This window comes from Mustelus asterias, chromosome 7, assembly GCF_964213995.1.
Source record: "Mustelus asterias chromosome 7, sMusAst1.hap1.1, whole genome shotgun sequence".
NCBI lineage: Eukaryota > Metazoa > Chordata > Chondrichthyes > Carcharhiniformes > Triakidae > Mustelus > Mustelus asterias.
In genome coordinates, this window is record NC_135807.1 from 16,136,977 (window position 1) to 16,160,250 (window position 23,274).

General features: G+C 45.7%; 1 protein-coding gene across 2 annotated transcripts in view; it reads left to right on the forward strand.

The window, feature by feature from the left end:
- The window catches only part of piezo2b (piezo-type mechanosensitive ion channel component 2b), an 825,142-nt gene that overhangs the window by 335,907 nt on the left and 465,961 nt on the right, over positions 1-23,274 (forward strand). For both annotated transcript variants that reach the window (XM_078215732.1, XM_078215730.1), the window contains exon 4: positions 23,007-23,049. In XM_078215732.1, the coding sequence (XP_078071858.1) occupies positions 23,007-23,049 (43 nt within the window). The remainder of the gene's footprint in view (positions 1-23,006; positions 23,050-23,274) is intronic.

Consider the following 23,274-nt stretch of genomic DNA (forward strand, 5'->3'; position numbering starts at 1 on the left):
GAACAGCCCCAGCTCCCTCAACCTTTCCTCATAAGACCTACCCTCCAAACCAGGCAGCATCCTGGTAAATCTTCTTTGCACTCTCTTCATTGCTTCCACATCCTTCTTATAGTGAGGTGACCAGAACTGCACACAATATTCCAAATGTGGTCTCACCAAGGTCCTGTACAGTTGCAGCATAACCCCACGGCTCTTAAACTCCAACCCCCTGTTAATAAAAGCTAACACACTATAGGCCTTCTTCACAGCTCTATCCACTTGAGTGGCAACCTTCAGCGATCTGTGGATATGGACCCCAAGATCTCTCTGTTCCTCCACAGTCTTCAGAACCCTACCTTTGACCCTGTAATCCACATTTAAATTAGACCTACCAAAATGAATCACCTTACATTTATCAGGGTTAAACTCCATTTGCCATTTTTCAGCCCAGCTTTGCATCCTACCTATGTCTCTTTGCAGCCTACAACAGCCCTCCACCTCATCCACTACTCCACCAATCTTGGTGTCATCAGCAAATTTACTGATCCACCCTTCAGCCCCCTCCTCTAAGTCATTAATAAAAATCACAAAGAGCAGAGGACCAAGCACTGATCCCTGTGGCACTCCGCTAGCAACCTGCCTCCAGTCCGAAAATTTTCCATCGACCACCACCCTCTGTCTTCGATCAGACAGCCAGTTACCTATCCAATCGGTCAACTTTCCCTCTATCCCACACCTCCTTACTTTCATCATAAGCCAACCATGGGGGACCTTATCAAACGCCTTACTAAAATCCATGTATATGACATCAGCAGCCCTACCTTCATCAACACACTTAGTTACCTCCTCAAAAAATTCAATCAAATTTGTGAGGCACGACTTGCCCTTCACGAATCCGTGCTGACTATCCCGGATTAATCCGCAACTTTCTAAATGGTCGTAAATCCCATCCCTAAGGACCTTTTCCATCAATTTACCAACCACCGAAGTAAGACTAACCGGTCTATGATTACCAGGGTCATTTCTATTCCCTTTCTTAAACAGAGGAACAACATTCGCCACTCTCCAGTCCTCTGGCACCATCCCCGTGGACAGTGAGGACCCAAAGATCAAAGCCAAAGGCTCTGCAGTCTCATCCCTTGCCTCCCAAAGAATCCTAGGATATATTTCATCAGGCCCAGGGGACTTATCGACCTTCGGTTTATTCAAAACTGCCAGTACATCCTCCCTCCAAACATCTATTTCCTCCAGCCTATTAGCCTGTAACACCTTCTCTTCCTCAAAAACATGGCCCCTCTCCTTGGTGAACTCTGAAGAAAAGAATTCATTCATCACCTCGCCTATCTCTACTGACTCCATACACAAGTTCCCACTACTGTCCTTGACCGGCCCTAACCTCACCTTGGTCATTCTTTTATTCCTCACATCAGAGTAAAAAGCCTTGGGGTTTTCCTTGATCCGACCCACCAAGGACTTCTCATGTCCCCTCCTAGCTCTCCTAAGCCCCTTTTTCAGCTCATTCCTTGCTAACTTGTAACCCTCAAGCGAGCCATCTGAACCTTGTTTCCTCATCCCTACATAAGCTTCCCTCTTTCTTTTCACAAGACATTCCACCTCTTTCGTGAACCATGGTTCCCTCACTCGGCCATTTCCTCCCTGCCTGACAGGGACATACCTATCGACAGGGACATACCTATCAAGGACACCCAGTATTTGTTCCTTGAAAAAGTTCCACTTTTCATTAGTGCCTTTCCCTGACAGTTTCTGTTCCCATCTTATGCCCCCTAATTCTTAATCGCATCATAATTACCTCTCCCCCAATTGTAAACCTTGCCCTGCCGTACGGCCCTATCCCTCTCCATTGCAATAACAAAAGACACCGAATTGTGGTCACTATCTCCAAAGTGCTCTCCCACAACCAAATCTAACACTTGGCCCGTTTCATTTCCCAGTACCAAATCCAATGTAGCCTCACCTCTTGTCGGCCTATCCACATATTGTGTCAGGAAACCCTCCTGCACACACTGCACAAAAACTGCCCGATCCGAACTATTTGACCTACCAAGGTTCCAATCAATATTTGGAAAGTTAAAGTCCCCCATGACAACTACCCTGTGACCCCCACACATATCCATAATCTGCTTAGCAATTTCTTCCTCCACATCTCTATTACTATTTGGGGGCCTATAGTAAACTCCTAACAACGTAACCGCTCCTTTCCTATTTCTAACTTCAGCCCATATTACCTCAGTGTGCAGATCCCCCTCAAGTGCCTTTCCGCAGCCGTTAAACTATCCTTGATTAACAATGCTGCTCCTCCACCTCTTTTACCAGCTTCCCTACACTTACTGAAACATCTATACCCCGGAACGTCCAACAACCATTCCTGTCCTTGTTCTACCCACGTCTCTGTAATGGCCACAACATCATAGTCCCAAGTACCAATCCACGCCCCAAGTTCATCTACCTTGTTCCGGATGCTCCTTGCATTGAAGTAGACACACTTCAACCCACCTTCCTGTCTACCGGTACCCACCCTTGACCTTGATACCTTCCCCAATACCTCACCACCCTCAACACTGACTTCTGGACTACAACTCCTTTTCCCACTCCCCTGACAAATTCGTTTAAACCCCCCTGAAGAGCCGTATCAAATTTCCCTCCCAGGATATTGGTGCTCCTCTGGTTCAGGTGCACCCCGTCCTGTTTGTACAGGTCCCACCTTCCCCAGAATGTGTTCTAATTATCCACGTATCTGAAACCCTCCCTCCTACACCATCCCTGCAACCACATGTTTAACTGCACTCTCTCCCTGTTCAAGACAAAAACATTATGAAAGTGATCAATCAAGCAAAGACTAGTTTGTATGCAAGAACAAATAGGCTTTTATTAGCAAATGACTTGGAGCACACCCATGCTGATGAACTGGTCCAGAGACTGAGGCAGGGGGTGGGGAGCAGTCACCTTTATACCTGGACCAGGGGGGAGGAGTCCCAGGCAGGGCTGGCAGGGGCATGTCCAGGCATGTCACACACACACAGGCAATAAGCTAACAGTGGTTTACCACAGAAAGCACAGGACTTATGTCAACTCCTGAAGCCACATTTAAATTAGAACAAATTGGTACCATCTGAGATTTAACTTGTGTTGTTTCTCTTTCAAATGCTGATAGGTTTATTCTATAGTTTATAGTATCTGTTTCACATGATTAGTTTGGCTGGGATTACTATTGGCTGTGGAAACCTATAGCACTTGGGATTTGAATCAATTATAATCCAAATCTGACCTTGAACAAGTAGTTCAAAAGTACTTTTCAATGTTTCTAACATCGTGTGAAGTGACCCAAAATTAAGCACTATTCTCATCAGTAAGGGTTTTGGTTTTCAGTTAAATTGTTCCTTGATGTGACCATACTACGATCATATGGTCTATCCTGAATGTCTTGAGAACCTCAAGAGTATATTATGTAGAAGGGACAGAAGTCACATGTAGGCCAGATTGGTAGGGAAACAGATTCTTCTGAAAAAGGTGGATAGCCACTTAATGGGCACTTGAGGGCCTTTTCCAACCTAGCTTCAATTTTCAGGCTGGAGGGTGCCAAATAGCTGAGGGTGGGAACCAGAAAGAAATCACTGGCCTCGATCTCAGGCAGGGGGGGTGGGGGTGGTTCTCCTTCTGACTGGGGACACTCTCCCCTCATGGACACCTCCAGAGCTCCCTCTCCATCCACTCACCCATCCCCCAGTTAAATGCCCGTCTGCATCCCCTCTCCATTACCATTGCTTCTCTGGGACTCTTGTCACTTGTCTCACAGAGGCACAGCATCTCAATGCCTCTTCCGTCCACTGCAAAGCTGTGCCTGGATGGGTTGGAGTGCTTTTGGCGAATCAGACTGGCCAACAGCTCTCCAAAGCAGGACTATCTTCCAAGTGCAGATGGAAGTCATGTCTGCTACCAATCAACATTCATTTGAGCGTGAAATGGCAGCAGGCCTGTCAAGTGCTGATTCTCTGGATGGTAGGGCCCTGAAAAATTCAGGCCTAAATGAGTCCTGCTTAGTATGATGGGTACACCAAATTGTGTGCAGCCAACCATTTTGTTCCTGAACGTTCAGGTTTTAAAGAGTTAACATTAATGTATCGTTACTGTCACATAGTTGTCTGGATGGCTGGTTTGTGATGCAGAGCAGCACCAACAGCCTGGATTTATTTCCCGTACCGGCTGAGGTTATTCATGAAGGTCTGCCTTCTCAACCTTGCCCCTTACCTGAGGTGTGGTTATCCTCATGTTCAATCACCACTAGTCAACTCTCCCCCTCATTGGGGAGAGCAGTCTATGGTCAGCTGGGACTGTAACAACTTTACCTTTAAATTTCTGAGTAATCAGTAAAAGTTGATGAACAATTTTCATCTTGATCACGTAATATGGAAATAATCTTGTTGCTTTAAAATCATCTGATCCTGATGATTACTGTGGTCTTCTCACCTGCATGACAGCTTGGTATGGCTCCTGCTCTGCCCAAGACCGCAAGAAACTACAAAAGGTCGTGAATGTAGCCCAATCCATTAGGCAAACCAGCCTCCCATCCATTGACTCTGTCTTCACTTCCCGCTGCCTCAGCAAAGCAGCCAGTATAATTAAGGACCCCATGCACCCCAGACATTCTCTCTTCCACCTTCTTTCTTTGGGAAAAAGATACAAAAGTCTGAGGTCACGTACCAATCGACTCAAGAACAGCTTCTTCCCTGCTGCTGTCAGACTTTTGAATGGACTTACCTTGCATTAAGTTGATCTTTCTCTGCACCCTAGCTATGACTGTGACACTATATTCTCTACTCTTTCGTTTCCTTCTCTATGAACGGTATGTCTCGTCTGTATAGCGCACAAGAAACAATACTTTTCACTGTATGTTAATACATGTGACAATAATAAATCAAATCAAATCAAATTCCTGTGAGGTGGCCAATTAACAGACCACACATCAGGGAGCCTTGTCAAATCAAGGGCAGTTGGAGGATCAATTTATGCTTGTAAGCCAATTTGAAAAGGCTATAAAACCTTTCCATTTTTTGTTAAAAGCAATTTTTAAAACAAACTGCTCGTTGCACAATACCCCTTGAATATTTCAGGATTTGAGTGGAATCTATTGAAATCCTTTCTAATTCTGTACCTATTTACATATCAGTACATTGATTTTTAAGGCTTTTCTGGGGTGAGAAGAGGGGCCAGTGTTATTTTTGTCAGAATATTATGTGCATGTAAAACAATGAGAGGGTTAATTCTGTAGTATTCACTCCATATACAACTGCTCTTCAAAAACAGCTTCTTCACTGGGTCTGTGATGTATCAGAATTAACATTAATGTATTATAACTGACATACATTTCTGACCAATCAATATTCACATAAATCTGAACGCTTAGGGAAGAATTTTGCTGCCTTCATTTTAAAACACAGCTAGGACCATTTTTGAGTCCTGACCACGATGATTACTGTCATCTGCCCAATTGCATGACCTTTCTGGGAGGTGACCAATCAAATTTAGGGCAGTGAGAGGATCAATTGAAATGTCTGAGGCTGTGGGCACTGGGAAAGGAAGATGCTGCAGATGTAGGAAGAAGACTGGGAGGATGCCCTCAAGTTCGAGGCATCCTCTGAAAACTTCACAAATAAATAAGAATGGCCATTGGAGCCAGGCTGTCATGGTGGAGGGAGAATTAAAGGAGGCCTTGCTGGCCCCTGTGGACTGTTGCCTGGAGGGCCACTTTCTGAGCCTGAGGCAACCCGTCTGCTGCAGATATGATCTGGTGGCATTGCCAATCCCCAAACTGAGCACTTAATTATGCTGTTGGGTAGATAATTGTTGCCATTCAGACCCTGCCTCCGGCAAGATTGTTCAGAGCCGGAAATGAATTGGCAAAACTTCTCCCAGTGCAAAATATTCTGAAATTCTCTTTCTTTCAGTTCCAAAGCTGCATCCCTTCTTCTGGTAAGATTCTGCCCACAATAAGCAGGACATTGTCAATAGCAGCATTCAAAATTTTTGTCAGCACTGAGAGCACAAGCAATCAATAATTTATGTTTGGATCAGGATTATGGATTTCAAGATTTGCCCGAAATATGAATTCAATTAAATACTGATTATTCAAAAGCAATTCAGATTTAGTATTCTGTGTTTTGGTCAGAGTGAATGGTGCAGGCATTGACCCCAGCTAAGGTTTATAATTTTAGAATACTGAAGAGGAAGAGTTTACATTTGTAACTGAATGGAGTTCTATCCTAAATGTCAGAAATTTGCCATCAAAACTGGAATTTGTTTTGAAGATCATGTGCAAAAGTATGCTACTTGGAAAAGCTGAGTACGGCTTTTGCTCTCAGGCAAGTACCATAGATAATCACAACTAAGCCGGAGGGCGCAATTAAGTCAATAAATTTCAGAATAAATAAAGACCATTCTTTAAACAACACTCAGAATGGTTGAAGGCCAATGAAACAAAATTGTGAAGTGAATGAGACTACGGGTAAAATTGAGTCAATTAAATATCCTGCTGGCATTGATCTGCTGCAGATGCCAGATAGAAAGTTGTGGTAAACCATCGTTGCTTCCCACTAGATAGTACTGAGCCAGGGTCTGGCCAGTACTACAAGTATGTAGATATGTTGCTGTTGGGGTTAGGGATGGGTTGTTCTACTTGTTGCTGTTGGGGTTAGGGTTGGGCTGTTACACTTGTATTATAGTTATTATGGTACATCCCAGTCGGGCTCCGCCTCCTGGGAGAGGTATAAAGGTCACTGCTCTGTCTGGGACCCCTCAGTCTGGGATCGTGTACTATACATGGTAGCTTCGTTGTAACTGTAAATAAAAGCCTTTATTTCCTGAGCATCTCAAGCCTCGTGTGTGATAACGCGCATCAATTTTATTTACTGTTAAGTAAACTCTCATCGTTTAAAAGAAAAAGAAAACGAGACAGAGAGTATGGAGCAGATGTTAAAACCTGAACGTCTTACACTGGATCCACGTGCGGCGGGCGCCTCTAACACCTTCGACCACTGGTTGAAATGTTTTGAGGACTACCTGGCAGCCTCCGCAGCGGTCACCACAGACGATGACAGACTCCGGGTCCTCCACGCGAGGGTAAGCGACACCGTATACCTCGCGATCCGTGCGGCCACCGACTACACAAGGGCCCTCGAGCTTCTTAAGAAGCGTTACATTAAACCGCCAAATGAAATGCATGCTCGATACCTCTTAGCCACTCGACGACGGCAGCCCGGCGAAACGACGGAAGAATACGCGAACGAGCTCCTACAGCTAGCCAGGGGCTGTAACTGCAAAGCAGTGTCGGCAGACCAGAATATGAACGACCTCGCTCGAGATGCGTTTGTAGCGGGAATCGGATCTCTTATATCCGACTCAGACTGCTGGAGCAAGGTAATCTTGACCTCACTAAGTCGATAGAACTAGCGGATACGTTGGAGATGGCCTCCAAAAGCCTAGTATTGTATCCTGAAGACCACATGGAGACAACGTGGCAGGAGCAGTCGCTGATCCCTCCTCGTCCCTCGGGTTCGAAAAGCTGCGTGATGGCATGCCCACACTCGGGCCTGACGACGGCAGCAGCTCCGGGCGGCCCGCGGTGTTACTTCTGTGGGGGAGCGAAGCATACTCGGCAACGGTGTCCCGCTAAAGCTGTGTTGTGCTCCGCCTGCGGTAAAAAGGGGCACTATTCGAAAGTATGCCGATCTAAACTTACTTCCAGGAACAGCAGTGTGGCCTGCGACTCCCCGGAGCCCGGTTCTTCATCGTCGGCATCGTCAAGGGTTTCGTCCACGTGCGAGGCCAGGACGACGCCATTACAGTCGACGGAGTCGGAGATGCGTGACCACCAGGGGTCGCTGGTTTTGGCGCCATCACCCACGTGCGACCTATGGGAGCGGCCATGTTGGTCGGCACTGACCGCGAACGACCAGCAGGGGTCATCTTCGTCTATCTCAGCTGCCTGCAGTGGCGCTCACGAACCAACGGTGGCGTTGATCATCCTGGACCAGGCCAAGCCTCACAGACTTGACAAGTCTATGATGGACATTCAGGTAAACAACCACTTGATTTATTGTCTGTTTGACAGCGGGAGCACTGAGAGTTTTATTCACCCAGACGCTGTGAAGCGGTGTGGCCTCCAGATCCAACCTGTCAAACAGACAATTTCTATGGCATCAAGGTCCCGGTCTGTCACCGTGCTAGGGAGTTGCGTGGTAAATTTAACGGTGCAAGGCACGGTTTACGTGCGCTTCAAGCTCCTGGTGTTGCCGCACCTTTGCGCGCCAAAACTCCTCAGACTAAATTTTATGGTCCACTTGAGGAGTGTAACTTTTTATATATTTTATAAATATATACTTTTTATATATTTTATAAATATATAAAAAGGAATAGAGTGGCTAGAGTGAATGTTGGACCCTTGGAGGACGAGAGGGGGGAGTTAATAATGGGAAATGAGGATATGGCTGAGTCTTTAAATACGTTTTTTGTGTCGGTCTTCACGGTGGAGGACACAAATAGTTTGCCAAATATTAACGATAGAGGGTTGGCAGCAGGAGAAATACTTAATACGATTAATGTTACCAGAGAGGCAGTGCTGGGTAGACTAATGGGACTGAAGTTGGACAAGTCCCCGGGTCCGGATGGAATGCATCCCAGGGTATTGAAAGAAATGTCAGAGGTAATAGTGGATGCGTTAGTGATTATTTATCAAAACTCGTTGCATTCTGGGGTAGTGCCGGTTGATTGGAAAACGGCTAATGTTACGCCGCTGTTTAAAAAAGGAAGGAGACAAAAGGCGGGTAACTATAGGCCGGTCAGCTTAACGTCTGTAGTAGGGAAAATGCTGGAATCCATTATTAAAGAGGAGATAGCAGGGCATCTGGATAGAAATGGTTCGATCAATCAGACGCAGCATGGATTCATGAGGGGAAAGTCGTGCTTGACGAACATGTTGGATTTTTATGAAGATGTGACGAGGGCGGTTGATGGAGGAGAACCGGTGGTTGCGGTGTTTTTGGATTTCCAAAAGGCGTTTGATAAGGTGCCCCATAAAAGGCTGCTGAAGAAGATTAGGGCACACGGAGTTGGGGGTAGTGTGTTAAAGTGGATTGGGGACTGGCTATCCGACAGGAAGCAAAGAGTCGGAATAAATGGATATTTTTCCGGTTGGAGGAAGGTAACTAGTGGCGTGCCGCAGGGATCAGTACTCGGGCCGCAACTGTTTACCATTTATATAGATGATCTGGAGGAGGGGACGGAGTGTAGGGTAACAAAGTTTGCAGACGACACAAAGATAAGTGGAAAAGTGAATCGTGTGGAGGACGGAGAAGATCTGCAGAGAGATTTGGACAGGCTGAGTGAGTGGGCGAGGATATGGCAAATGGAGTATAACGTTGAGAAATGCGAGGTTATACACTTTGGAGGAAATAATAACAAATGGGATTACTATCTCAATGGAAACAAATTAAAACATGCTACCGTGCAAAGGGACCTGGGGGTCCTTGTGCATGAGACGCAAAAGCCCAGTCTGCAGGTACAACAGGTGATCAAGAAGGCAAATGGGATGTTGGCCTATATTGCGAGGGGGATAGAATATAAAAGCAGGGATGTCTTGATGCACCTGTACAGGGCATTGGTGAGGCCGCAGCTGGAATACTGTGTGCAGTATTGGTCCCCTTATATGAGGAAGGATATATTGGCATTGGAGGGAGTGCAGAGAAGGTTCACCAGGTTGATACCGGAGATGAGGGGTTTGGATTATGAGGAGAGGCTGAGGAGATTGGGTTTGTACTCGTTGGAGTTTAGAAGGATGAGGGGGGATCTTATGGAGACTTATAAGATAATGCGGGGGCTGGATAGGGTGGAGGCGGAGAGATTCTTTCCACTTAGTAAGGAAGTTAAAACTAGAGGACACAGCCTCAAAATAAAGGGGGGTCGGTTTAAGACAGAGTTGAGGAGGAACTTCTTCTCCCAGAGGGTGGTGAATCTCTGGAATTCTCTGCCCACTGAGGTGGTGGAGGCTACCTCGCTGAATATGTTTAAAGCGCGGATGGATGGATTCCTGAGCGGTAAGGGAATTAAGGGTTATGGGGATCAGGCGGGTAAGTGGTACTGATCCACGTCAGATCAGCCATGATCTTATTGAATGGCGGGGCAGGCTCGAGGGGCTAGATGGCCTACTCCTGCTCCTATTTCTTATGTTCTTATGTTCTTATGTAACCCTACAGTACGGTGGGCCACTCCCTCCGCTTTCAGTGGGAGAACAGCAGCTTCCAAATTGCCCAATGCGCCCCGCCTGTAGTCTCTCGACGCTGAAGATTACCACACCCTCCCTGTTCCAGAATCTTGTGCCAGGCTGCAAGCCCATCGCGACTAAGAGTAGGCGTTACAGCGCTGAGGATCGGATCTTCATTTGATCTGAAGTTCAGCGGCTCCTCAAGGAAAGGATCATACAATCTAGCGCTAGTCCATGGAGAGCGCAGGTCGTGGTGGTCAAGAGTGGGAACAAACCCCGGATGGTCATTGACTATAGTCAGACCATTAATCGATACACGCAGCTGGATGCGTATCCCCTCCCGCGCATATCTGACATGGTCAACCAGATTGCGCACTACCGGGTGTTCTCCACCATAGATCTCAAGTCTGCCTACCACCAACTCCCCATTCGCCCAGAGGACCGACAATACACGGCTTTTGAGGCGGATGGTCGCTTGTATCACTTTCTCAGGGTTCCTTTTGGTGTCACCAATGGGGTCTCGGTCTTCCAGCGTGCTATGGACCGAATGGTGGACCAGAACGGGCTGCGGGCTACCTTCCTGTACCTGGATAACGTCACCATCTGCGGCCATGACCAGCAGGACCACGACACAAATCTCCTGAAGTTCCTACGCACTGCATCTCGCCTGAATCTGACCTACAACAGGGAGAAGTGTGTATTTCATACGCGCCGTTTAGCCATCCTCGGATACGTGGTGGAAAACGGGGTCATTGGCCCTGATCCAGACCGTATGCGTCCCCTCTTTGAACTTCCCCTGCCCACTAGTGCAAAAGCACTGAGAAGATGCTTAGGCTTCTTCTCTTACTATGCACAGTGGGTTCCCAATTACGCGGACAAAGCCCGTCCGCTCATCAAGTCCACCTCTTTTCCCCTAACACCATTGGACATCGCCTTGGGGAGAACGCCACCGCGAGTGCCTATTCCGGTGTCATCACCAGTGTTGAGGAGGTCACAACGACGGTGCGGTCCCCCTGACTGTCTGAACTTATAGACTGATGACTAATTATTCAGTGGTGGAAAAGGAGGCCCAGGCCATTGTGGAGGCCGTCAGGCATTGGCACCATTACTTGGCGGGAAAACGGTTCACCCTGATCACGGACCAGCGGTCCGTGGCGTTCATGTTCAATAACACGCTGAGGGGCAAGATCAAGAACGACAAGATCTTGCGGTGGAGAATTGAACTCTCCACCTATAATTACGACATCATGTATCGTCCAGGGAAACTCAATGAGCCCTCGGATGCCCTGTCGTGTGGAACATGCGCCAGTATACAGGAGGACCGTTTGCAGGCTCTCCATAATGACCTATGCCATCCTGGGGTCACTCGGCTCTACCACTTTGTAAAAGCCCGCAATCTGCCCTACTCGGTGGAGGATGTCAGGTCCATAACGAGAAGCTGTCGGGTATGCGCGGAATGCAAACCGCACTTTTACCGACCTGACCGGGCACAACTCGTTAAGGCCACTCGTCCCTTCGAAAGACAGAGTGTCGACCTTAAGGGCCCCCTTCCCTCAACAGATCGGAATGTGTACTTCCTCAACATCATTGATGAGTACTCGAGATTCCCTTTTGTTATTCCCTGCTCTGATACATCCGCTGCCACGGTTATCAAGGCATTCCGTGATCTTTTCACCATGTTCGGGTACCCCTGCTACATTCACAGCGATAGGGGCTCGTCGTTCATGAACGATGACTTGAGGCAATACCTGCTCTCATACGGGATTGCCTCTAGTAGAACCACGAGCTACAACCCTAGGGGTAACTGACAGGTGGTACGTGAGAATGCTACAGTCTGGAAGGCTGTCTTACTGGCGTTGAAGTCAAAAAGCCTTCCAGTCTCCCGTTGGCAAGAGGTGCTCCCTGATGCGCTCCATTCCATACGCTCACTCCTGTGTACGGCAACCAACGCTACTCCCCATGAGAGGCTGTTTTCATTCCCTCGGAAGCCTTCCTCTGGGACCTCATTACCGTCTTGGTTGACGTACTCAGGACCTGTCCTCCTGCGGCGACATGTAAGGGCCCGCAAGTCCGACCCGTTGGTCGAACAGGTCCATCTCCTCCATGCCAACCCTCAGTATGCCTATGTGGCATACCCTGACGGGCGAGAGGACACGGTCTCGATCCGAGACCTGGCGCCAGCAGGGGACGTGGAAACCCCTGTCGCTCCCATACCCCCTGTTAGAAACCCCCCAACTATTGTTTCCCCTCCTGACACGGCGCGGGCAGCATCGGGACCATTACTTAACCCTTTTACTCCCGTGTACAGCTTGCCTGAGTCCAGGGGATGGTCGCCACTTCAGGGCGTGTCGGAACTCAACGGATTATCATCACCTCGGGGTCAACCGGCCCGTGTGACTGTGGAGGAACCATTGGACATCGCCTTGGGGAGAACGCCACCGCGAGTGCCTATTCCGGTGTCATCACCAGTGTTGAGGAGGTCACAACGACGGTGCGGTCCCCCTGACTGTCTGAACTTATAGACTGATGACTAATTATTCTGTTTTTTTTGTACCCTGCCGGCCTTTGTCTTCAAAGGAGGGGTGAATGTGGTGAACCATCGTTGGTTCCCACTAGATAGTACTGAGCCAGGGTCTGGCCAGTACTACAAGTATGTAGATATGTTGCTGTTGGGGTTAGGGATGGGTTGTTCTACTTGTTGCTGTTGGGGTTAGGGTTGGGCTGTTACACCTGTATTATAGTTATTATGGTACATCCCAGTCGGGCTCCGCCTCCTGGGAGAGGTATAAAGGTCACTGCTCTGTCTGGGACCCCTCAGTCTGGGATCGTGTACTATACATGGTAGCTTCGTTGTAACAGTAAATAAAAGCCTTTATTTCCTGAGCATCTCAAGCCTGTGTGTGATAACGCGCATCAAAAGTATAATTGGCTAGACAGGCATTTTATCTGCCAAATATCGTGGTTTGCGGTTAAATTCAATGAATAAGTACAATTACAATGCTACCATAAGAACAAACTATAGTATATGTAACAACTTGTAGTATATATAATGGACTTTAGTAAGATGTTTGACAAGATCCCACATGGCAGAATGGTGCAGAGACTAAAATCACATGGGATTCAGGCTGGGTAGATGGATACAGAACTCGCCTGGTCATAGAAGTGTCGATGGTCATTGTCCGCAGCAAACTACCCAGCCTTCCGGAGAACAGTGACCACGACACCACACAACCCTGCTACAGCAACCTCCGCAAGACATGCCGGATCATCGACACGGATGCCATCATCTCACGTGAGAACACCATCTACCAGGTACACGGTACCTACTCTTGCAACTCGGCCAACGTTGTCTACCTGATATGCTGCAGGAAAGGATGTCCCGAGGCATGGTACATTGGGGAAACCATGCAGACGCCAAGACAATAGATGAATGAACACCACTCGACAATCACCAGGCAAGACTGTTCTCTTCCTGCGGGGGAGCACTTCAGCGGTCACGGGCATTCAGCCTCTGATCTTCGGGTAAGCGTTCTCCAAGGCAGCCTTCACGACACGCAACAGCGCAGAGTCGCTGAGCAGAAATTGATAGCCAAGTTCCGCACACATGAGGACGGCCTAAACCGGGATCTTGGGTTCATGTCACACTATCAATAATCCCCACAGCTTGCCTCCTGGACTTGCAGAATCTTACTGGCTGTCCTGGCAGGAGACAATACACATCTCTTTAACCTGTGCTTAATGCTCCCTCCACTCACATTGTCTGTATCTTTAAGACCTGGTTTGCTGTAGAGATTCGCATTCTAATCAGTGTTCTGTAACTTGATTTTGTGTCTCTGTGCCCTGTTTGAGAGCAGATATCCACTCCATCTGACGAAGGAGCAGCGCTCCGAAAGCTAATGGCATTTGCTACCAAATAAACCTGTTGGACTTTAACCTGGTGTTGTTAAAACTCTTACTGGTCATAGAAAACAGAGAGTAGCGGTAGAAGGGTGTTTTTCAGAATGGAGATCAATAATGGTGTTCCATAGAGATCAGTGCTGGGATCTCTGTTGTTTGTCGTATGTATAAATATTCTGGAGGAAAATGTGGGTGAATTGTAAGTTTGTGGATGACATGAAGCTAGATGGAATTGCCATGTCCCGAGGCATGGTACATTGGGGAGACCATGCAGATGCTGTGACAACAGATGAATGAACACTGCTCAACAATCACCAGTTCTCTTCCTGTTGGGGAACACTTCAGCGGTCACGGGCATTCGGCCTCTGATCTTCAGGCAAGCGTTCTCCAAGGCGGCCTTCACGACACACGACAATGCAGAGTCGCTGAGCAGAGACTGATAGCCAAGTTCCGCACACATGAGGACGGCCTCAACCGGGATCTTAGGTTCATGTCACACTATCTGTAACCCCCATGACTTGCCTGGGCTTGCAAAATCTCACTAACTGACCTGGCTGGAGACAATACTCATCTCTTTAACCTGTGCTTATTCCTCTTTCCACTCACATTGTCTGTACCTTTAAGACTTGATTCCCTTTAAAGACTCACATTCCAACCATTATTTTGTAAATTGAGTTTGTATCTTTATATGCTCTGTTTGTGAACACAACTTCCACTCACCTGATGAAGGAACAGCGCTCCGAAAGCTAGTGCTGCCAAATAAACCTGTTGGTCTTTAACCTGGTGTTGTGAGACTTCTTACTGTGCTTACCCCAGTCCAACGCCGGCATCTCCATCATGCTGGAGGTTGTCAGAGGATATATCATAGAAATCATAGAAACCCTACAGTGCAGAAGGAGGCCATTCGGCCCATCGAGTCCGCACCGACCACAACCCCACCCAGGACCTACCCCCACATATTTACCCACTAATCCCTCCAACCCACGCATCCCAGGACTCCAAGGGGCAACCTTCAACCTGGCCAATCAACCTAACCTGCACATCTTTGGACTGTGGGAGGAAACCGGAGCACCCGGAGGAAACCCACGCAGACACGAGGAGAATGTGCAAACTCCACACAGACAGTGACCCGAGCCGGGAATCGAACCCGGGACCCTGGAGCTGTGAAGCAGCAGTGCTAACCACTGTGCTACCGTGCCGCCCTTTATAGGTTTATAGATAGATTGGAGACTTGGACATAGAAATGGCAGATGAAGTTTAATCCGGACAAATGCGAGGTGATGCATTTTGGAGGATAAAATTCTAGGTGAGAATTATACTGTAAATGGCAGAACCCTTAGGACATTGACATACAGAGGGCATACAGGTCCATAGATCCCTGAAAGTGGCAACACATTTGGCCAAGGTGATTAAGAAGGCATATGGCATGCTTGCCTTCATCGGCTGGGGCATTGAATACAAGAGTTGACAAATCATGTTGCAACTATATAAAACCTTGGTTAGGCCCATTTGGAGTATTGCATACAGTTCTGGTCACCATACTGCCAGAAGGATGTGGAAGCTTTGGGGAGACCGCCAAGAATGTTCACCAAGATGTTGCCTGGTCTTGAGGGTGTTGACTATGAGGAGAGGTTGGTTAAATTAGGATTGTTTTCACTGGAAAGATGGAGGCTGAGGGGAGACATAAGAACTTAAGAACTAGGAGCAGGAGTAGGAGTAGGCCATCTGGCTCCTCGAGTCTGCTCCACCATTCAATAAGATCATGGCTGATCTTTTCGTGGACTCAGCTCCACTTACCCACCCGCTCACCATAACCCTTAATTCCTTCACTGTTCAAAAATTTATCTATCCTGGCCTTAAAAACATTCAATGAGGTAGGCTCAACTGCTTCATTGGGCAGGGAATTCCACAGATTGACAACCCTTTGTGTGAAGAAATTCCTCCTCAACTTAGTTCCAAATCTGCTTCCCCTTATTTTGAGGCCATGCCCCCTAGTTCTAGTTTCACCTGCCAGTGGAAACAACTTCCCTGCTTCTATCTTATCTATTCCCTTCATAATCTTATATGTTTCTATAAGATCTCCCCTTATTCTTCTGAATTCCAATGAGTATAGCCCCAGTCTACTCAGTCTCTCCTCTTAAGCCAACCCTCTCAACTCCGGAACCAACCTAGTGAATCTCCCCTGAACCCCTCCAGTGCCAGTATATCCTTTCTCAAGTAAGGAGACCAAAACTGTATGCAGTACTCCAGGTGTGACCTCACCAGCACCCTATACAGCTGCAACATAACCTCGCTGTTTTTAAATTCCATCCCTCTAGCAATGAAGGACAAAATTCCATTTGCCTTCTTAATTACCTGTTGCACCTGAAAATCAACTCCTTGTGATTCTTGCGCAAGGACATGCAGGTCCCTCTGCATAGCAGCATACTGCAATTTTTTACCATTTAAATAATAGTCCATTTTGCTGTTATTCCTACCAAAATGGATGACCTCACATTTACCAACATTGTAATCATCTGCCAGACCCTCGCCCACTCACTTAGACTATCTATATCCCTTTGCAGACTTTCAGCGTCCTCTGCATACTTTGGTCTGCCACTCATCTCAGTGTCATCTGCGAATTTTGACACACTACACTTGGTCCCCAACTCCAAATCATCCGTGTAAATCGTAAACAATTGCGGTCCCAACACTGATCCCTGAGGCACACCACTGGTCAGTCACTGATCGCCAACCAGAAAAACACCCATTTATCCCCACTCTTTGCTTTCTATTAGTTAACCAATCCTCTATCAATGCTAATACATTACCTGTAACACCGTGCACCTTTATCTTATGCAGCTGTCTTTGGTGCGGCACCTTGTCAAATGCCTTCTGGAAATCCAGTTACACCACACCCTCAATTGTCCCACCATAAAGTTTTTGCTCCCAGTCTACCTTACCCAACACATCCCTCATCCCTTTGTAGTCTCCTTTGTTTAAGCACAAGACACTGGTATTGGATTTTAACGTCTCACGCTCCACTGCGCATGTAATGTTTTCAAAGAATTCCACCAAATTAGTCAAACATGACCTGCCCTTCATGAACCCATGCTGTGTCTTACCAATGGGACAATTTATATCCAGATGGTCACGCTATTTCTTCCGTGATGATAGATTCAAGCATTTTCCCTACTACAGAAGTTAAACTAACCGGCCAATAGTTACCCACCTTTTGTCTACCTCCTTTTTTAAACAGTGGCGTCGCATTTGCTGTTTTCCAATCTGCGGGAACCACCCCAGAGTCCAGCGAATTTTGCTAAATTACCACTAGTACATTTGCTATTTCCCCCGCCATCTCTTTTAGTACCCTGGGATGCATTCCATCAGGGCTAGGAGACTTGTCTACCTTTAGCCCCGTTAACTTGCCCAACACTACCTCTTTCGTGATAATGATAGTTTCTAGGTCCTCACCTGCCATAGCCTTCCTGTCATCAATTTTTGGCATGTTATTTGTGTCTTCCACTGTGAAGACCGACACAAAATACCTGTTCAATGCCTCAGCCATTTTCTCATTTCCAGTTATTACATCCCCCTTCTCATCCTCTAAAGGTTTACTTTAGCCACTCTTTTTCGTTTTATATATTTGTAGGAACTTTTGCTATCTGCTTTTATATTCTGAGCTAGTTTACTCTCATAATCCATCTTACTTTTCTTCATTAGCTTTCTTCGTGACTTTCTGTTGACCTTTAAAGATTTCCCAATCCTCTAGTTTCCCACTAATCTTTGCCACTTTGTATGCATTTTCTTTCAATTTGATCGAAAATCCTATCTAATTTTATTTTCTTAGATATCCATGGTTGATTATCTCTTTTTCTACAGTCCTTCCTTATCACTGGTATATACTTTTTCTGAGCACTGTGAAAGATCGCTTTGAAAGTCCTCCACTGTTCCTCAATTGTCCCAACATAAAGCTTTTGCTTCCATTCTACCTTAGCCAACGCCTCCCTCATCCCTTTGTAGTTTCCTTTGTTTAAGCATGAATCACTGGTATTGGATTTTACCTTCTCACGCTCCATCTATATTTTAAATTCAACCATACTGTGAGCGCTTCTTCCGAGAGGATCCCTAACTGTAAGATCATTACTTATTCCTGTCTCAGTACACAACCAGATCTAGGAAAGCTTGCTCCCTCGTAGGTTGCATTACATATTGTTCAAGGAAGCTATCGTGGATATGCTCTATGAACTCCTCCTCAAGGCTGCCTTGACTGACCTGGTTTGACCAATTGATATGTAGGTTAAAATCCCCATGATAATTGCTGTACCATTTTTACATGCATCGGTTATTTCTTTGTTTATTTCTCGGCCCACCGTGATGTTATTATTTGGTGGCCTATAGACTATGCCTATCAGTGACTTTTTCTCCTTACTATTTCGAATTTCCACCCAAATTGGGTACATCCTTTTTTTCCACAGAACCTATATCATCTCTCACTACCGCCCTGATGTCATCCTTAAATATCAGAGCTACACTACCTCCCTTACCTTCCTGTCTGTCCTTCCGAACAGTCTGATACTCCTGGATATTAAACTCCCAGTTGTCACCATCCTGCAACCATGTCTCTGTAATGGCCACCAAATCATACTCGTTCGCAATGATATTTGCCGTCAACTCATTTACCTTGTTTTGAATGCTATAAGCATTCAGATAAAGTGCCCTTATGCTAGTTTTTGTACCTTCTTTTTGAATTCTAACACTTCCATTAATAATATCTCCTGAATTCTCCTTCCTTTTAACTTTTTTCTTGAATTTTGATTTGATGAGACCTGATAGAGGTCCACAAAATTATGAGAGGCATAGACAGGGTGGATAGTCATAGGCTTTTTCCCAAGGTGGAATGTCAATTACAAGGGGGCATAGGTTCAAGATGAGGGAGAAAGTTTAAGGGAGATGTGCAGATGAAGTTTTTCATACAGAGTGATGGGTACCTGGATCCCGCTTCCAATGGAAGTGGTGGAAGCAGGCACATCAGAATATTTAAAGACATCTGGATGGGTACATGAATAGGGAGGGAATAGAGGGATATGGTCCAGAAAGGACAGAATGTTTCTTTTCTAGTTTAGTTGGGGCATCATGATCGTCAGAGGCTTTGAGGGCCAAAGGACCTGTTACTGTGCTGTACTTTTTCCTTTGTTCTTTTGTTCTACATAATATAACTATCAATCTTTTTGGTAGAATATTAGTGTGCATTTACACTACATAGCTTTAGCACAAAACAATTTGTAACCCAAGTCTGAAGACAAGCACAACTTTACTCGAGGGAAGCAGATTTACTCTGCTTCGGTTAATTCCTGACTGAGGATTTAGGCTATATTTACATTATGTAGGCAATTGAATGCATCTCCCCTGTGTGGCAACAGAATTAAATAAAATTAGAAGGCTCTGTTCATGATTTTTCACTTATTAAAATAAATGGGTAGGAAAACATAATGCGTGTGCTTACAATTTTCTTTATTTGCACTTTGCCATTTAGTCCATATTGATTAATCCTTTTAAAGGATGATTCATCCTTTTAAAGGGATAGAGTTCCTTCATTTTTGTATCTAATTAATTCTTAAATATTGGGAAAGTTTACATTTCCACTACTCTCTCTGGAAGTCAATTCCACGTTTTATCACTTGTATAAGGAAAAGTTGTATATAGAATTATACTCTTCAATTTATTCTCATCTGCTTTCAACTCATACCACTTTTTCTACTCTTCCAAATGTATTAACATTTAAAAAGAAATCTGAATACCCTGAAGTAACCAATAGAATTGCACCACAGGATGTATCTCTTTTTGAAAATGAAACAAACAACACGTTTTTAAAGTTATTCAATCCTGCAGGGCTACCCATAAATATGCCACAGTCCTCTGTAGAATTTTCCTCAGCTCCAGCTATTCTTCGAGGTAAAATTCACATTTACACTCTCTTAGCTATGGAGGCCCATTCCCTTATTCTGGTTACTTTTCCAATACTTCCATGCTATTCGGCTGCCATTTTCTTTCATTGTAAGACACTGAGGCCAATTGTAGATTTTTCCTGAAGCTTCAAACTAGCCAATCTTCCAGCTCCTGTTTTTCACAAGCTCCAAACTGAGATTAAGCCTCAACTTCCTTACACATGACCAATGATGAAGTTAATGCCTTCCTCTGCTTACAGTGCAGACCTGTCCAACAGTCATTATTTTTGGTTAATTTCTCTCAGCGAGCTGCAAACCACAAACTGCAACAAATACCCCTCTCAGCAAAGATCGAGATAAATTAAAACTAGAGAGCCTTTCCAAGCTGCACCCATCTCTGAGGGTATAGTTCCAAGCTGTCAGATTTTTTACACAGAGGGTGGTGAGTGCCTGGAACTCATTGCCGGGGGAGATAGTGGAAGCGGAAATGGTAGTGACTTTTAAGGCGCGTCTTGACAAATACATGAATAGGATGGGAATAGAGGGATATGGTCCCTGGAAGGGTAGGGGGTTTTAGTTCACTTGGGCAGCATAGTCGGTGCAGGCTTGGAGGGCCGAAGGGCCTGTTTCTGTGCTGTAATTTTCTTTGTTCTTTGTTCTTTGTTCAAACTGACCTCAAGTTAATTTTCCCTTATTTACAATTGTAACCCCCTGCTGACCACTATATGGGGCTACTATTTAAATATTCAATCAACAGGATCCCGAATTCCTAGCGGTTGATGTTGATTTGGCTAATTCCCTGTTTACCCATAAATGTCAGTACTGTAAGTCGGAATATCAAAAATAAATTTAATAACACATATCATTAACAGACATAAAACAGTGAGCTCTGATCTATAACCGTTGGTGCACATATGGGGAAACTCATCCTCTGTAACACATTCGTAGATACTGATCCAGTTGGACTGTATAGTCTCCACCAGTTACTCACGACACCCACACACAGTCCAGGAGAGACACACGTGTGGAAGATGATGCCGCAGGAGGCAGAGGTGCCGCGAGCTATCCGTGCAGCAACGTAGGTCGAGTGCGCTGAATGCTGTCCTCCTCGGCAGTAATGAAAAGAACAGGCAGGGGAACGCCTGGCTGCCTCTCACTCCAAACCGAATTCTCCCTACCTGGAAAAAGCTCTCTTCAGCTCTGCACCTTCAGCTCTCTGCCTCTCTCTTCACTGCTTCACTTCCTGGCGCCTTTTTTTTCCTCCCGCCCCCAGAGCAATCCCATTGGCCCAGCCCACATCACTCAACCAGCAGCATCCTGTTCACAGCACCCACCCGGCAAACAGGACACTGAAGCCCACCAGGGACAAAGAACACTGGTAACTGTCTTCCCCACAAATTTTCCTCAGTCCCTGACACAATATTTTTCATCTTATGAAGTAAATGTTTTTTTATGATCTTTCAGGTTTACTAAATGCTTTCAAACTAATTTAGCTCTAAGTCGCAAAACAAAACCATGGACACAATATTACCACTTCACCATGCCCGTCGATCAGCGTGGCAAGCTGCAAAATCCAATTCACACCCGATGCAAAATGGTTTGCTATTTTCCCAGTCCCTTTTTACTGGCACAAACCACTTCACGCCCAAAAGTGAGCACAAAGCTTGTGAGCATGAATTTGACTGGATTTCAGTATCATTAGTGAGTTCGGCACAGAATCATCCTCCCTCCCGAGTGCTTTATGCCTTTCCGGAGTGATGTCACTGTTGCTCTATGAAAGTGTAATTCAGGCACAACAGTAGCAAAGGGGAGTTGGGAGGTGAGTACCACTGAACACCAACCTCTGGGGTGCAGGGAGGAGGTGGGTCTCAGCCACTGCCATGGTGCAAGGTGAGGTGGGGGGCTTGCATGGGGAGGTTCGTGCCATTATTGGGGTCCTCATGTCGGGGGTCACCATTGGCTTAGGGCAGAATTTTAAAAGTCAGAATCTTGAGAGTGGGAAGGGGTAGCACAATTGTAATGTAAATATGTTTGGTAAAGACTTGGGGGGAAGTGTAATGTACGGGTATCTGGCATAGCAAGGGTTAATGTGGGATTGAGAAATAGTGCCCGCCATAGTGTGATGTAAAGAGACACATGATCTGAGACTAGCGAGAGTTGTGAACTGGACAGAGACCGGAGTAAAAGTAAGCATGAAACTTGAGCTATACCCAGTATACTCTTATGAGCATACCGATTACCATACCGAAAAATGCAATCTTCAAACATATAAGACTAACAGGCCACATAGTCCTCTTTGTATGAAACCTACAACATATAATCAACTTCAAACAGGCAGTCTCATAATTTAGCAATGGTAGAAGATTTAAGGTGATAAGGTAGAGTTGGGTGTTATCAGCGTACAAGTGAAAAATTACCCTATGCTTTCAGATGAAAGCAACACCTTGCATGGAGATGAGAAATAGGAGGAGACCAAGGAGAGATCCTTTAAGAACACCACAGGTAATAATATAGGAGGAGGAAGAGAAGCCATTGTAAGGAATGCTCTGGGTATGATTTGATAGGTAAGAAAGGAACCAGGTGAGCAAATCATCATCCAGTTGAATGATAAGGTTGAAGCTTTGGAGGAGGATTATGTGGTCAAAAATCTTGAGGGCCGCAGACAGGTCCAGAAGGATGAGGAGAAAAGGTTTACCTTCTCTGAGTCACATAGAATGACATTTGCGCCTTTGATAAGAACTGTTTTTGTACTATGTTAGGGCAGGAAATCTGATTGGAAGCTTGGAACATTTGAGAAAAAAATAACAGGCTAATTGAATGCATCATACGCTGAAATCTGTGAATTGCTATCTATTTATTTTATGATTCTACTTAAAATCTTTGAAACAATAACAGTCATAATTAATTATTTTATGTTTCCTTTTTACCAGGCACAGATTGGGAAAAGACCTTCCGACAGATAGGATTTGAAAGGTGAGTGTTTCGTATTGTTCTATCAGATACGGGCTAGTTTTATAACAAAGCGCAATAAATGCTGATTTTCTGAGGTTTTGCTTGAAGTAATAGAATAGCCTATTTTGATATATGATAATATGCTCTGGATAATTAATTCCCTAGTAATCAGGACATACACAATGGGTGGAATTTTTCCATTTTTGCAGAGTGCTGGCTGAGGAGGAAACTGGTGTGCAGCCCACC